The sequence below is a fragment of the Equus quagga genome, chromosome 7 (assembly GCF_021613505.1).
Source record: "Equus quagga isolate Etosha38 chromosome 7, UCLA_HA_Equagga_1.0, whole genome shotgun sequence".
In the NCBI taxonomy this organism is placed as follows: domain Eukaryota; kingdom Metazoa; phylum Chordata; class Mammalia; order Perissodactyla; family Equidae; genus Equus; species Equus quagga.
In genome coordinates, this window is record NC_060273.1 from 84992272 (window position 1) to 85006173 (window position 13902).

Here is a 13902-nt window from a genome sequence, read left to right on the forward strand (position 1 = left end):
CCACCATGACTTAGGGGCCCCGGAACCTTGTTCCTCCCATCATGTCAGATCTCAAATGGGAAGACTGTGACTGATCATATTCTCCCTCCTTTAAGGGCCAAACCCCCAGAAGACCTATATCTGCTGTATCCTGGGTCCCTGCTCTTGCTGGTGATACACAATTGCCCTTATGGGGAGCAATCTGAGGCCTCCTTTTTCCTCCCACTGCACCAGGCTCTTCCTCCTCTGCTCTCTTTCCCAGATTCCTGACCAAGCCAGGGCCCTGCCTCCCCCCCCACCCCCCCACAACCCCCCGTCAGGAGGAAGTGATTCTGCAAGGCCTCCTAGGGACTCCCAGGGCTGGCTCAGGCATCAGATGGTTAAATAAGTGGGATTTTTTTCAGTGTTTTCAGAAACTGTTGTTTAAAAAAATGTAACCATCCAAACTGTTTATGTAACCCTTGGGAAGTCTCAACAGATATGGTTCCCTATTTAAATTGTGGCCAGGACTTAAAAAACTAAAGTAGAGGGGTTGTCAAAATCGGAGAGGCTGTCACGTTAAGGTTCTGTGCTTTCGTAACCAAGTTCAATATTTTACTCTAATTTGAGAAGTTTCTTCTTATGCACTTTCTCCCTTTTCTAGTTTTCCTTTCCTTTGTTGTTCACTGTTATGCACCATATACTCTTGATGTTTTCTGGGAATCTCAGAACTGTCGCCCTGAAATGGAGACCAGAATCTGCCCAGAACTCAGGTTGTTAGGGGTTTTTAGAATGACTATGCTGGGATTCACTTAAAAGCCTAAGAACCATGCTCATAGATATTCCATGCTTACAGGGTAACATGGCTCCCTTCTCCCCCTCCACATACCTGCGGGGTCTGTTCTTTCTCTTCTGTCGTCCTCCTTGGAGGTGGGTGTCAGACCACAAGGTCCAACTCTAAGGGGTTCAGCTCTCTGGATCTGTGCCAACCGAATCCATATGGTCCCTAACCCATAAATTCTGATTGCAGGGGAATGCAAAGGTCCTGGGAAGCAACCACAGTGTGAAGGTGATGATCTGGGTGTCTTTCTAGAATCACCCTGAGGTCTCCAATACTCAGTGCCAGCAATCCAACTAGAATCCAGCTCTTGTAGGAAAACATCCTCTTTTTTATTAGAAGGGCCATTCTTCTTTGGGTTAAAACAGTGGTTTTGATCACAGACTTTTCTGGTAACAAAGAATCTGATGAGAACTATGCCTCCACCAAATGCACAATTTGATGCCACTTGAAGGAGGAGGGTGAGTTCACAGCTCCTGAAGATGAGCCTGTGGACCCAGAGATAAGAACCTCAGGCCTACGATGGGCTTCCTGACACTACAAAGCCTCTAAGAATTCCTAAAGACTGCCAAACCAGCACCAACAGCCAAGGCCTCTGCTGAGAACCTCCTTGCTTCCCCTTGCACTGAACACCCTAACAGAGAAGATAGAGTCACATGGCCTTCACACATTGATGAGAAAACTCTAGGGTTTCCCCTGAGGGCTCAACAGCTTAGAAGGGTTGAGGGAATAGTGGAGGGTGTGGCCACCCCAGCCCTACCCTCTTTCAGCTGAGGGACAGCAGCCAAGGGACATCTAAAGGAGGGTGGAGAGTCTGGGCCAGCAGTTCTTCCTCTCTGTTCTCTTCACCCACCCTCATCCCCACCAAGCCCTAATGTTAGCTCTACTATGCCCACCCCGGAAACCCTCGGTGACGTCCCACAGGTCCCCTCCCAGGGAAGTTCTTTAACTGGGGGGTGTGAGAAAGAGGAAGAGGAAAAATATTTCCATCCCTCCCAACTCCCTCCACTCCATGAACACCCAATTAGAAAATGATTACTCAACCGACCTGGAGATGTCATCCCAGGTATCATAATGGCTCTTCTTACACCCATAAGGAGAACAAATGATGAAGAAAAGCAAAATCCCAACTCATAAAAATGTGGTTGAAAAAGGGAAGCTCCCCAAAAGTTCCCATCTGTTGACCAGAGGCAATAAAATAATGACTTAAAAAAACCTTTGGGGTCTTTCCACATCATGGAGGAAAATATAAACAGAGGAAGACATGCTCTAGTCTTAAAACTCCGAGTTGGTACCAAACTAGGTGATTCCCAACAACAGTAAACACCTTCTTCCCAGCACCCTCTGCCTACCTTGCCCCGCCCATATGAGGTCCCAGACAATTCAACAAACTTTTATTGACCACTGACTGTGTGCATCCAACCATTCTATGAACTGGAGCTCTGCAACGTCGAGGTGCTTTTAGAGGAGCAGGGAAACAGTTCAGTCAACGCTTACTGTGTACAGTAGACTCCCTTATCTGCTGTTCCACTTTCCCAAGTTCCTGTTATCCACGGTCACCTCGGTCCGAAAATATTAAGTGGAAAACTCCAGAAATAAACAATTCATAAGTTCTAAATTGCATGCCACTCTGAGTAGCGTGATGAAATCTCGCGTTGTCCTGCTCTGTCCCGAAGGGGGCATGAATCATCCTTTTGTTCAGTGTATCTACTCTATATGCCTGTACCCACTACCCGCAGGTTAGTCACTGAGTAGCCTTCTCTGTCATCAGATGACTGTGGGTACCGCAGTGCTTGTGTTCAAGTAACCCTTATTTTACTTAATAATGGTCCCAAAGTGCAAGAGTAGTGATGCTGGCAATTCAGATATACCAAAGAGAAGCCATAAAGTACTTCCTTTAAGTGAAAAGCTGAAGGTTCGCAACTTAATAAGGAAAGAAAAAAAATCATAGGCTGAGGTTCCTAAGATCTATGGTAAGTTTCATTATAGTATATTGTTATAATTATTCTATTTTATTATTAGGTATTGTTGCTAATCTCTTACTATGTCTAGTATATAAATCAAACTTTATCATACGTATGTATGTATAGGAAAAAACATAGCATATGTAGGGTTCGGTACTACCCACGATTCAGGCATCCACCAGGAGTCTTGGAATGTACCCCCCACAGATAAGGGGGGACTACTAAACTTACATGGTGCTAGGTTTTGAGGTTTGAGGGGACAAGAATCTGAGAAAAGAGCAGCTAAGAATACTCCAACCTGGGAAGTACTAATCCACAAATAACACCTCAGGTGCAAGGAGCGATTAATTCTGCACGGTAGGATCAGGGAAGGTGACCCAGAGAGGTGACATTTAAGTTGGACTTTGAAAATGTATTAGGAGTTTGATGGGTAGAGCTGGGAAGGAGTGGCATTCCAGGCAGAAAAAACTGGGTCAGGGTTGGGAGTGGTATGGACAGTTGGTCATGTGGGGTGTGGCATGTAGTCAGGCCACTGGCACCAGAGCATGGTGTCTGGGAGCAGGAAAAGGGGAAATAAAAGGCAGCCTGCAGTTTACAACAGCCATGGACAAGTGCCATTCAGAGAACGTGTTGCACAGAGTGACAGGATCTGCTGTACCATTCAAGTCAAGGCCACATCGCCTCCTGGGAAGCTCCCAGCCAATGGCAGACTATGGCCGGGTGCTAGGGCCTGTCCATTTCTGCCCACAGTGGGACTCTTCTAACGGGCAATCTCTGTGCTGGAGCTCCCCATTGGGCTGGTTGCGATGTTCTCAAATCTGCACCACAGTCAGAGGATCTTCCTACCCAATCCTCCTTCCTGCCCCTTCTCCGTTCCCAGGAGTTAGACCTCAGTTGCAGTCTGAAGGCTGCCTTCTCCCTGCCTACTCCTGCTCCCTTCCCTTTATCTTTCACAGGTATTACCCCCCAATAAATCTCCTGCACTTTGAATTCCGTCTTGGTATCTGCCTCCCAGAGGACCCAAACTGAGAAGGATCCTGGATGAATGCTCAGTGTCTGGACTCTGTCCTGTTGGCAGTGAGGAACCACTGAGGTCTTTTAAACAGGGGAAGCCATGATCAGATCTGAATTTTGTGAAAGTAATCCAGCAGCAAAGGAAGGAATGAACCAGTGGGGAGAAAAGGAGTGGTGAAAGGACCATTTAAAAGGACACTGCATTTATTGGTACAAGGTTTTGACAAGAGGCGACTGGCAGCATGTATAATTTACTATGTACGTACTCTTTAGCTCAATGATCCCAATTTTAGAAATCCTATAGAAACACTGGCACAAATGCATAAAAGTATTAGGATGAGGATGTTAACAGTAGCCTCATATATATTAGCATGGCACTGGCACATTCACCTGTAGGAAGAAAGACAAAAAAATGGTACAGCCGTGCAGTGGAATCACATCACACAGCCTCTAAAAAGAATCCAGTAGGTCTCTTTGTACTGTCTTAGAAAGAGGTACACAACATATCACTATTTGTAAAAAACCAGTTGTTGAAAAAGTATACAGCATGATCCAATTTTCAGCAACAAAATTATGCATATGTATATCTTTTACATTTTTTGTATAAATAAGTCTGGAAGGAGATACATCAACTGTTGACAGAGGTTACTTCTTGGGGTGGTAGGGCTTTCATTTTTTACTTTATGTGTTTTTACAGTAGTAATGGAGAGATTCTGGCTTGTTTTTTGGTATTTTTCTGTATTTTCCAATATTTTAGATGATGAACATGGTTCATTTCTCTTATCAGAAAACAAAATTTTAATTTAAAAAGCTCCATGTCCACTTGAGGAAAATTTAAAAATTCTTCATATCACCTTTCCAGAAAAAAAATAACAAAAAGCTCCTGGGATAGTCAAGAAGTCTGTCAATGGCCTAGTCTAGGTAAACAGGAATTAAAGATAAGCTGGAATAGAGCTGAACACAGGGTAGTGAAGACAAAAGTTCCAGAAGAAGCCCAGAGTGCTATCCTGGGTAGCCGGTAGATGACCTACAGAGGAGGAGAGGGTGGGGGAAGGAGCAGGAGGGGTATGTGCTGAGTGTGCTAGCCTTTAGGAGGCTCAGGCCAGGACAGGTGGTGTTAATGAGAGGTGATGCTGGCTCCTGTCCCACAGCTCAGGAGAGTAGCTGGGGCTAGAAACTCATGACCTACAGAAGATTCGAAACCCACCAACAGCACTCACCAATGGAAACAGTGAAATCATAAAAAAAAAAAAAAACTCTAGAAAAATATTGGTGAATATTTATTCAATTTGAATGGGAAAAACTTTAAATATGAGAGCAAATAGTATTTAATAGTCTGAAAATTTTAACATTAAAAATAAACACCTATCCTTTGGGGGCTGGCCTGGTGGCACAGCGGTTAAGTTCGCATGTTCCACTTCGGTGGCCCAGGGTTCGCCAGTTCAGATCCCGGGTGCAGACATGGCACCGCTTGGCAAGCCATGCTGTGGTAGGTGTCCCACATATAAAGTGGAGGAAGATGGGCATGTATGTTAGCTCAGGGCCAGTCTTCCTCAGTAAAAAGAGGAGGATTGGCAACAGATGTTAGCTCAGGGCTACTCTTCATCAAAAAATAAATAAATAAACACCTATCCTTTAAAAACAAACTTCATAAACAAAATCAAAAGGCAAGCAAAAATGGGGAGAATCTTCACAATATTTACAGAGAGGAAATATCCTTCATATGTAAAAATCAGATTGATAATGGAAAAAAATACTGCAGAAGAAAAACAGAGCATTTTGTATTAGTTAGAATTTGGTTCAGTTACATATAACAGAAAACAACAGTGGTTTAAACAAGATGGAAGTTTATTTCTCTCTCACATTAAAAAAAAAAAATGTCCAGAAGTTGTCAGTCCAGGGCTGGTATGGTAGCTCCAGGAGTCATTAGGGACCTAGGCGTTTTCTACCTCATTCTACTCCAGCCCTAGGGTACAGCTCTCATGGTCCATGTTTGTTGCTAGAGCTCTAGTCATCGTGCCCTCATTTAAGGAATAAGGATGGAGAAAGGGAGGGTGGGTAGAAGGGCACACCCCCCTCCCTTTAAGGAAACTTCTTGGAAGTCCCACATGATACTTTCACTTACATCTCATTGGTCAGAACTCAGTCACATGGCCATACTTAGCTGCAAGAGAACCTGGGAAACATAGACTTTTAGTTGGGTGGCAAAGGGCTCAGCTAAAAAATTGATTTTGTTACTAAGAAAGGGGTGGGGAACAGATATTGGAAAGCAACTAGCAGTTTCTAACATACATGTGAACAGAATCATCAAAACAATACAAACATAAAAGATTTTAAATGGGTCAACCTTACTAATAATCAAATAACTGTAAAAGAGCCCTCTTATATAGTCTCCTCAGCTAAGATCTTTAAAGGCTAGCCAGACAAGCCGTCAAGAGGACAGTCAGGCACTAATTCTCTTAACACCCTCCACACAGCTGCCCACAGATAGAGTCCCAGGGTGAGGGCCCTTGACACCTGCTGAACAGCTCCTGGCCCTTCTCCCCAGAGTCTCCCTCCAATTCCAAGTGACGTCAGACCCTGTAAACACTGGGAAGTGGAGAAAATTCTGCACCCAGGGCTTCTCGAATTCAACTATGGCTACAATTAAATTTTAGGTGTTTTTTTGAAAGTTCCTTAAAAAGTAATATCCTCATACAAACTGAATCAGCAGTTTCAGAACTAGAAAGAACCTCTGCCCTGGACTTGGGGTGTCACAAACTGAGCAGGAAAACTGGCCACTAAAATAAGGACCAGTGTCAGGAAGAATTAGGCAATCTCGTTAACTCTTTTGGCAATTTCAGAACCTTACTTCAGGCTCCAGAGGACTGTCATGTCAATGCTGCCATCCCTCAGAAGGCACAGAAGACACGACAGGTGTGGACTCTGAAGTTTTCTGAAGTTCTTAGGCCTATTTTTAATAGTTACTATGCCTTTTCTCCATCTCAGACTGTCACCAGTCACTTCTCACAATTTACTTGAAAGCCTGCCTTTAGCATCCACTTCTAATTTTTGTTATTTTTAAATAGTTATGGATTGGGAAACAAAATACAAGAGCAAAAAGATATTTAGTGGAGTCTCGGGGAGGTGGTCTTTAGTGCGTGGGAAGCAACATAATATAATGACTAAACATACACATGCTCTGTCGCATGTATCAGGAACACCTGGATTTGAGTCCTACTTCTACCATTTACCAGCTGTGTGTCCTTGGACAAGCGATTACACTTCTCTGAGCCTCACGTGCCTTGTGTTACAATGGGGATAGTATAGTGCTTATGTCATAAAGTTTATCCTACTGTCAGGGTCCTGTAGGAAACAGAAGCATCCTCAAACTGGAAGGGTTTAAGGAAATCAACAAGGGATAGTGGAGCACTTTAGGCCTAGCAACAGCGGGGAGCTGTTCCCACCTCTAGCCTGAAGGTGTGAAGGAAGGGAAGAGGTATGGAAACCCAGTGAAGGCAGCTGTTGGAATGGGTGTCTGGCAGGAGCTGTGGCCTCTAGTAGAGGGTGCAGTTGGCCTATAGTGACCCAATGGGGACCCAGCGGAATAAATTCTTGATCTAATTTTCCTGTGTCTCCTGCTCTCCTGCCAGTACTCCCCATCGGCCAAACCTAGCCAGAAGCCAGAGGCAAGATAGATGGTGATGCAGTGCGAACGGTTCAGCCTCAGGGCACAGAGCAGATGAGAGGGTAGAGAGTAGATCTAGAGGGGCCAATGGAAGAGCTTTTGGGAAAACTGAACAAAAGAGAGAAAGTGATGAGCTTAGCACAGTGCCTTGGACATAGTAAGTCCACAAGTCCTCAATAAATGTTAATTAATTTTGGACTTTGCTCTTCTCTCTCCCTTTCTCTCACTCTTTCTTGCTGTCTTTTTTGCTTACTGCTTACTTCCTGGTTTTCAACCGGTCACGCGAATGGCTGAGGTGACTTCCAAGTAATTAAGGTTGTTAGCTATACTGGAGGGACTTGTGGGAGTAACGAGCATGTAAAAAAGATAACCAGGGGGCTGAGGAAAAGAGAGGGAAACAAAAGAAGGGAGAAAGTAAGAGGAAAGGATGGGAGAAAGATGTCTGTTCCCTATCAGGCTGGAATGGACACAGGATTATCTTACTTTATGATCAAATTATGCATTTACTGGGACGTGATAACAGTGTCTTTGTAATTTTACAGCCTAGCGAGACTTGTAAAGGTCTTCCTGCCTTAAACACAAAACCTTGTTCTCACTTCCAGAATAATAGGTTTTACCTCAGTGCTCCCTTCCCTCCAAAAAGCAAGTAGTCAAACGAGTTCACATGGATATTCAAATACTTGCATGCTCCCGTCCAGGTGCCAGTTCAGGTGAATCTTCTATTCTGATTTGGGAAACGGCTGCGTGGAGCGAGCTGGTCCTCCCATGGGATGACTCCCAGTGAAAAGTGAGGTCCAGAGAGTGGTCTGAACTCGTGAACCTCAGCATCCTTTCCTCAAGCCTTTGCCTGCTGCTAACTTGGCCCCTTAGGAATCTGTCTTAACTCCATAAGCTATTCTCGAGTGTCTGGTACAGGTTCCAGAGCACAGCATTCTCAGCTACCTGTTCAGCCTCCAGATTCCTTCTTGCATTCACTCACCCTCCCCTCCAGGCCTTTGCACAGGCCACTCTCTCTGCCTGGAACATATACTCTGTCTTTTTCACCTGGCTAACCTCACCTGATCCTTCAAGCTCCTCAGGTGTCATCTCCTCCAAGGGGCCTCATTCGACAGTGTCTCCTCCCCTCCATGTCCACGGGCATTGGGAAGCCCCTCTGCATCCTCCCAATAGCGCTCTTTGATTCTCTCACCCACAGCACTTGTCCTGTCTTGGTTACCTGCCCTAACTCTCCCAACAGACTGAACACCTCTTGAGAAGGGACCTTGACATATTCATCTTGGTTTCACCACTGTCCAGGAGAGTGCCTGGCACACAGAGGTCAATAAAGGTTTACTGAATGAACCTTTAGGGCATGATTCAGAAAATAAGAAAAGAAGTGTCAGAAATCCCAAGGCATCAACCAAGCTATATGTTCTAGAACATTCTTCCTCTCCTTCTGTCACCCTGGCTCTCCTGCCCCAACAGCAGTCAGGACAGGTAACCTTATGACTGTTTACATGCTCTTTCGTCAATCTTCTTTTTTTTCAGGTATCCTCTTACTGCCACTTCCTCAGACGCTTTCCCTGACCACCCAATCCAAAGTGACCTCAGTCACTTGATTATACATCAGTGTATTTTAATTTGCTACACAGCACTTATTGCTAGTGTTAACATTTTCTCTCTGTGTTTGTTTAATTATTTTTTCTCTCCACCACTAGAGTGTAGGCTCCATTTGAGCAGGGACCTTGTCTGTTCACGGTTGTATGCCCTGCACCTAGCACAGAGTGTGCCACACAGCAAAGTGTTTATTAAATATTTGTTAAATGAATCCATGCTATTGTTACTGCATTCTAATTTGATGTATGTCTTCTGTCTTTGCCGTTGGATTAGGTACTCCAGAGAAACTCAGAAGGGTCTCCCTCATGGCATTGGAAAGTAGGAGGGCGACCTCAGTTCCCTTCCTAGGCCAAGGTGGGGTATGCTGCCTGCCTACAGCTCCCTTGAGGCCAGGCACTGAGGAATCTCAGCTCATGTGTCTGCAGTTCCCAGATGCTGGAAATGCTCCTCCACCTTTCTGTGAGAGCAGCTGTAGCTGCCCATTGCCCAGAATGACAGAGGAAAAGTGCCAGGGCTCCTAGCTGGCGTGACACCCAGCAGGAAGCAGGCACAGTGGCCAGCACACTGAGGAGAGACGTCTTCCTTTCCCCATATCACCACCCCGAGACTGCACGTAGCTGCCCAGCCGGGTCCAGAAATTGGCCCTGCCCCACATAGCTGGGCAGCATGGCTCTCTGGCTCTGCTGTGGAACAGGGCTAGCCTTGAGAAGGTGTGGCCTCGCTCCTGCCCCTCCCAGGTCTGTAGAAATTGCTCTGCCAGCTCAGTGGAGGAGCAGGCCTGAAGTCTCTCACCTGCCCTGGCCCTTCCTTGAAGTCCTCTAGTTTACTGGAAATCATAAACCTGTGAGAGACAGCCTTTATCACGCCCTGAACAGTGCACTCTTAATATTTAACAACAGATGCTGAAACAACCAGGGACGCTGGCCTCCTGGTTACTCCCAGTGACTGATATTTGCACCTGGTAACTGAGGTCAGATTTGCTTCTCTTAAGTCACATGATTTGCCTCAAGGCAGGAAGGTTCAGGGGCCACTTGTTGCAAAGGGACCCCGAGGTGATCACAGAAACGCTGCAAACCAGCTTCAGCAGCAAAGGCTGTGCTTTCCAGGGAACCAGCCCTGGGAGCACGAAGCTCAGCTGGCAGCTGGTAAATGACCCAAGTAGGGCCTAATCCCCAACAGTTCACTCAGAGCAAGTTTAGGACACCTTCTTCTCTCTAAGACACCTGCTGAATGAAGCCACTTTGAATCCTTTCTGGAATAGGGTGGGACATTAATTAATTAACAAACTAATTAAGCATATTGAATAGGCCACCCAGAAGATCCTGGTCACTTAAAGTTCTCCAAATCACCGTATAGGCCCCACCCTATCCAGGCACCTAATCTTGCTCCAAGCTTTGCTTGACCTCAGGTATTTATCTCCTGGTTGTCATGGAAGCTGTCCAGATAAACAGCAACTCAGCCAAGCTGGCTCCTCTGCCAGCCTTGAATCCTTCTGAGAGCAGTGGAGCTCCCTGGTGGCCACTGGTGACCCTGCCTGCTGGGCTGGAGGCAGCTCTACATCAGCTCATGTCTGAGATCTCTTTCACCTGGCTTTTTGAGGCACACAGTAGGTGCTAAATAAAAGCTTGTTGAATGAAGGCAACCCCAGGGGGTATGTTAGTCAGGCTTCAAGGTCCCTAGATAACCACTCAGTGGCTGCTCACGGCTGGAGCAGATCTATCCCTCCCCATCACCCCAGTCACCCCTGGGACTGCAGGCCAGGCTGAACATGGCCACTCAGCTCCTCAAGTGATCCAGCTGGCCCACAGACCAATTCCCCTGCTCCTGGGCCGGGTGGGTGCAGACCTGTGAGGAAGGAGCCTGCTGTGGTCAGGCAGCTTGGGTGGAGAGCAGGCGGGGATGGTATCTGGCTGCACCTGCACTGGATGCCACACACCAGTCAGAATGGCAGAAGGCCCCACCCGCATGCCAGTGCAACATCGCCCTCACTGTCCGCGTGTCTACTTGAGGACTGAGCACACTCTCAAACCGGGTTCCGAACCACTCTCGAAGGATGGACAGATGGCCTTAAGGGGACACTGCAAGGGGACTAAGGAAGAAGTCACTGTCCCTGCAGACCCTGAAATGGCTACCAAAGGAAGATCCGCAATGTTCTCAGGAAAGTTCCTAAAGTAGGACAGATTTTCCCCTCAGTGACACACAGCTCAGTCCAGAAAGGGGGTACGGGATAAACTAGATTACCTGACCTCTCAGGGCCACCAAGGTCACCCACTGCCCTTTTTAAGGAGGCAGCAGGGGGCTGAGTTTGGGCTCTGGATTGGACCTGTGAAGGCCGGGTCTGCGGCAGGAAAGCAGTGTAGCCTTAGGTATCGTTTAGCTTCTGCGTTTCTTCATTTGGTTGTTATGTGAATTAAAGTGGATAATATGTGCACAACTTTTAGTATAGCAAACCCGCAATACATTTTATCTATTTAACTATTTTTTCTTTCAAGAACACCGAACTAAACAGAAAAGAAATGGAAATAAATGGCATGGCGTTACACATCAGCAGAAACTTAATTCTCTATCCTGGATAACACAAATGACTGCAAATAGCAATATAGCAAAGAGAGGTTTGAGCTCTCTGGCTCAATCCTTCTAGGCTCCTGAGTCACGGCAGATGCACAGCCTGCATGAGGCTGAGCCACACATGAAAGCTGTTTCCACCCACAGAGTGGTGGAGCCCACTGATATGCTTAATAACAATGACAAGGATGACAAAAATAGCTACCATGGGCCATGCACATGCTAAGCGGTTCACACAGGTTATTTTGTTTAATTCATACTGTAAATCTGTGAGGTAGGTATAGTTGTTCCCATTTTACAGATATAGAAACTGAGAGTTGAAGAGGCTCAATAATTTCATGAGCACCCCCTACCCACTCCACCCCACCCCAACACATACGTACACACACACAAAGAAGCAGAGCCGGGATTCAAACCCAGGCTTAACTGACTGTGGACTTCTCTACCGTGCTATATCACTGAAGCAAAATTCTAAGTGCTGTCCATTTCCTGGGAAAGACTTCCCACATGGGAAGTCTTTAAATCTACTTTGCCAGAAGCAAGGGCCATCACTGTGTATCTAAGACCGGTGGCAACTGTCCTCAGGTGACAGGGTGACCAGGGCAGCTGGAAAGGGCATCAGCCACCCCTGCCCCAGAGGGCAAAAGTCAGGTTTCTTTTTCTAAATGGGCTTAGGGAGACTCCTCCCACACGCAGGTCCCAGGCCTGAGCCACAGAGTCCTGCCACAGGAGTGAGGGCCCAGCTTTGCTCAGGATGGAGAGTTCTAGAGTACCCACCTGCCACGTGCATGCTTGTCTCAGCCCCCTCCCCCCTCCAGGCCAGGTCCCTGAGATACCCCAGGGGTGGACCGCAGGACTTGGCCAGCACCAGGCGTGGGTTGGGGAAAGGAGGACTGGAAGCACACCACCCTCAGGCCCCTCTGCCTCTCAAAAACAAAGAGGGATGCCCCTCCCTGAGGGCCTCTTAATGCCTAGGATTGAGGGTCCTGTGTGTTGAGGAGCCCTATCCCCCAATCCCCTACAAAAGCCAGATCCAGCTGCCAAAGGGCTATGCTCTGACACAATCCTCCGTGTATATTAACATTTTCTCCCAGAGACCAAAAGGAATCCTGGGGAGAGAGCACTGGCCTGGGACTCCATGAGCCCTGGCTCCCATTCCAGGCTTTGCCTCTAACTCTCCACATGACCTTAAGCAAGTCACTTAACCTCCCTGGTCTAGGCTTTTCTTCCTGTTAAATGGGAATAATTACACATACTCACCACCGCAGCTGACGTTCACCGAGGTTCCACTCTGAGCCGGGCCCTACGCAGGATGCATCATCACATTGATTCTCAGAGTGCCCGTTGAGGTAGGTAGGTATCATTTTCAGTCCTATTTTCAGATGAGGAAACTGCGAACGAACAGGGAAATTAGGGGACCTGCCCACAGTCACACAGTTAATAAAGGTGGACCTGGCTCTCAGTACCCTGTCTGTTTTTCCAAGCTCTTAACCACTGTGACATACAGAGCTATTTTATAAAGATCAAGGACAGATGTAGAAGTGTTTTGAAAGCAAAAAAAAGCAGGAGGGGGGGAGGGTTGAATAATACAAATATAAACCTCGACCCCCTGGACATGACTTAAGGAACATTCCTAATCCCTTTAAGAACATTCTGTGGAAACTGTTCAAAGAATCAGAGACCTCCAAGATGGCAAAGACCCTCAGTATGTCATTTTTTTCCTTTCTCCCTCCTTTCCTTTGGGCAGGAATGCTATGACTAGCCAAATTCTACATGTAAGACCAGAGAGGTCAAGCAAGGGTGACTATCGTAGGCCTTCAGCTGGCAGGTGAGGAGGGAGACAGAACCGGCCTCCTGGCTCCTGGAGGGGGGAGGTAAGGGGGGCAGTGATGATAAAAGGCCCACTTGTGTCAGGGCAGAGCCCCTCCAACCAAAATTTGAACATTTTAACGTAATAAACAAGTACATCTTTCCTAACCTTAAAAACATTTTATTTCATGACAAAGCGGGACGATATTCAGTTCTAAATGTAGTTGGTCCTCCCTCTCTCCTCACAAAGCTCTGTATCAGACAGGGCTGAGAGTGGCAGACAACAGAACTAATGGTGCTTAACACTGCCGGAAAAGGGACTAGATAGATGGAAACTGAGTAGATCAAGACTCTCTGGGAGGGCCACAGATTTACAGGCCAACCAGCCAGGAACAATGCCTCAAGCACACCTTAGGGCCAGGCCAAGAACAAAGTCCTATCTTCCTATGGCAGCCATCAAGGCTGCGCCGCCAGCCCCTCCTCCCCTGCAG

The 13902-nt window shown here is 46.8% G+C and overlaps 1 protein-coding gene across 4 annotated transcripts in view; it reads right to left on the reverse strand.

Annotated features, from left to right (window-relative positions):
* Nucleotides 1–13902, reverse strand: part of LOC124241554 (translation initiation factor IF-2-like) — a 60277-nt gene that overhangs the window by 28550 nt on the left and 17825 nt on the right. The window contains exon 4 of one of the 4 annotated variants that reach the window (XR_006889246.1): nt 12863–12993. The exons of 2 other annotated variants lie outside the window; for them this stretch is intronic. Coding sequence is in view for 1 of the 2 variants with exons in the window: in XM_046665398.1 (XP_046521354.1) it covers nt 12863–12974 (112 nt within the window). In the remaining variant the exon portion in view is untranslated. The remainder of the gene's footprint in view (nt 1–12862; nt 12994–13902) is intronic. One more of the 4 variants, XM_046665398.1, reaches the window with a different exon arrangement.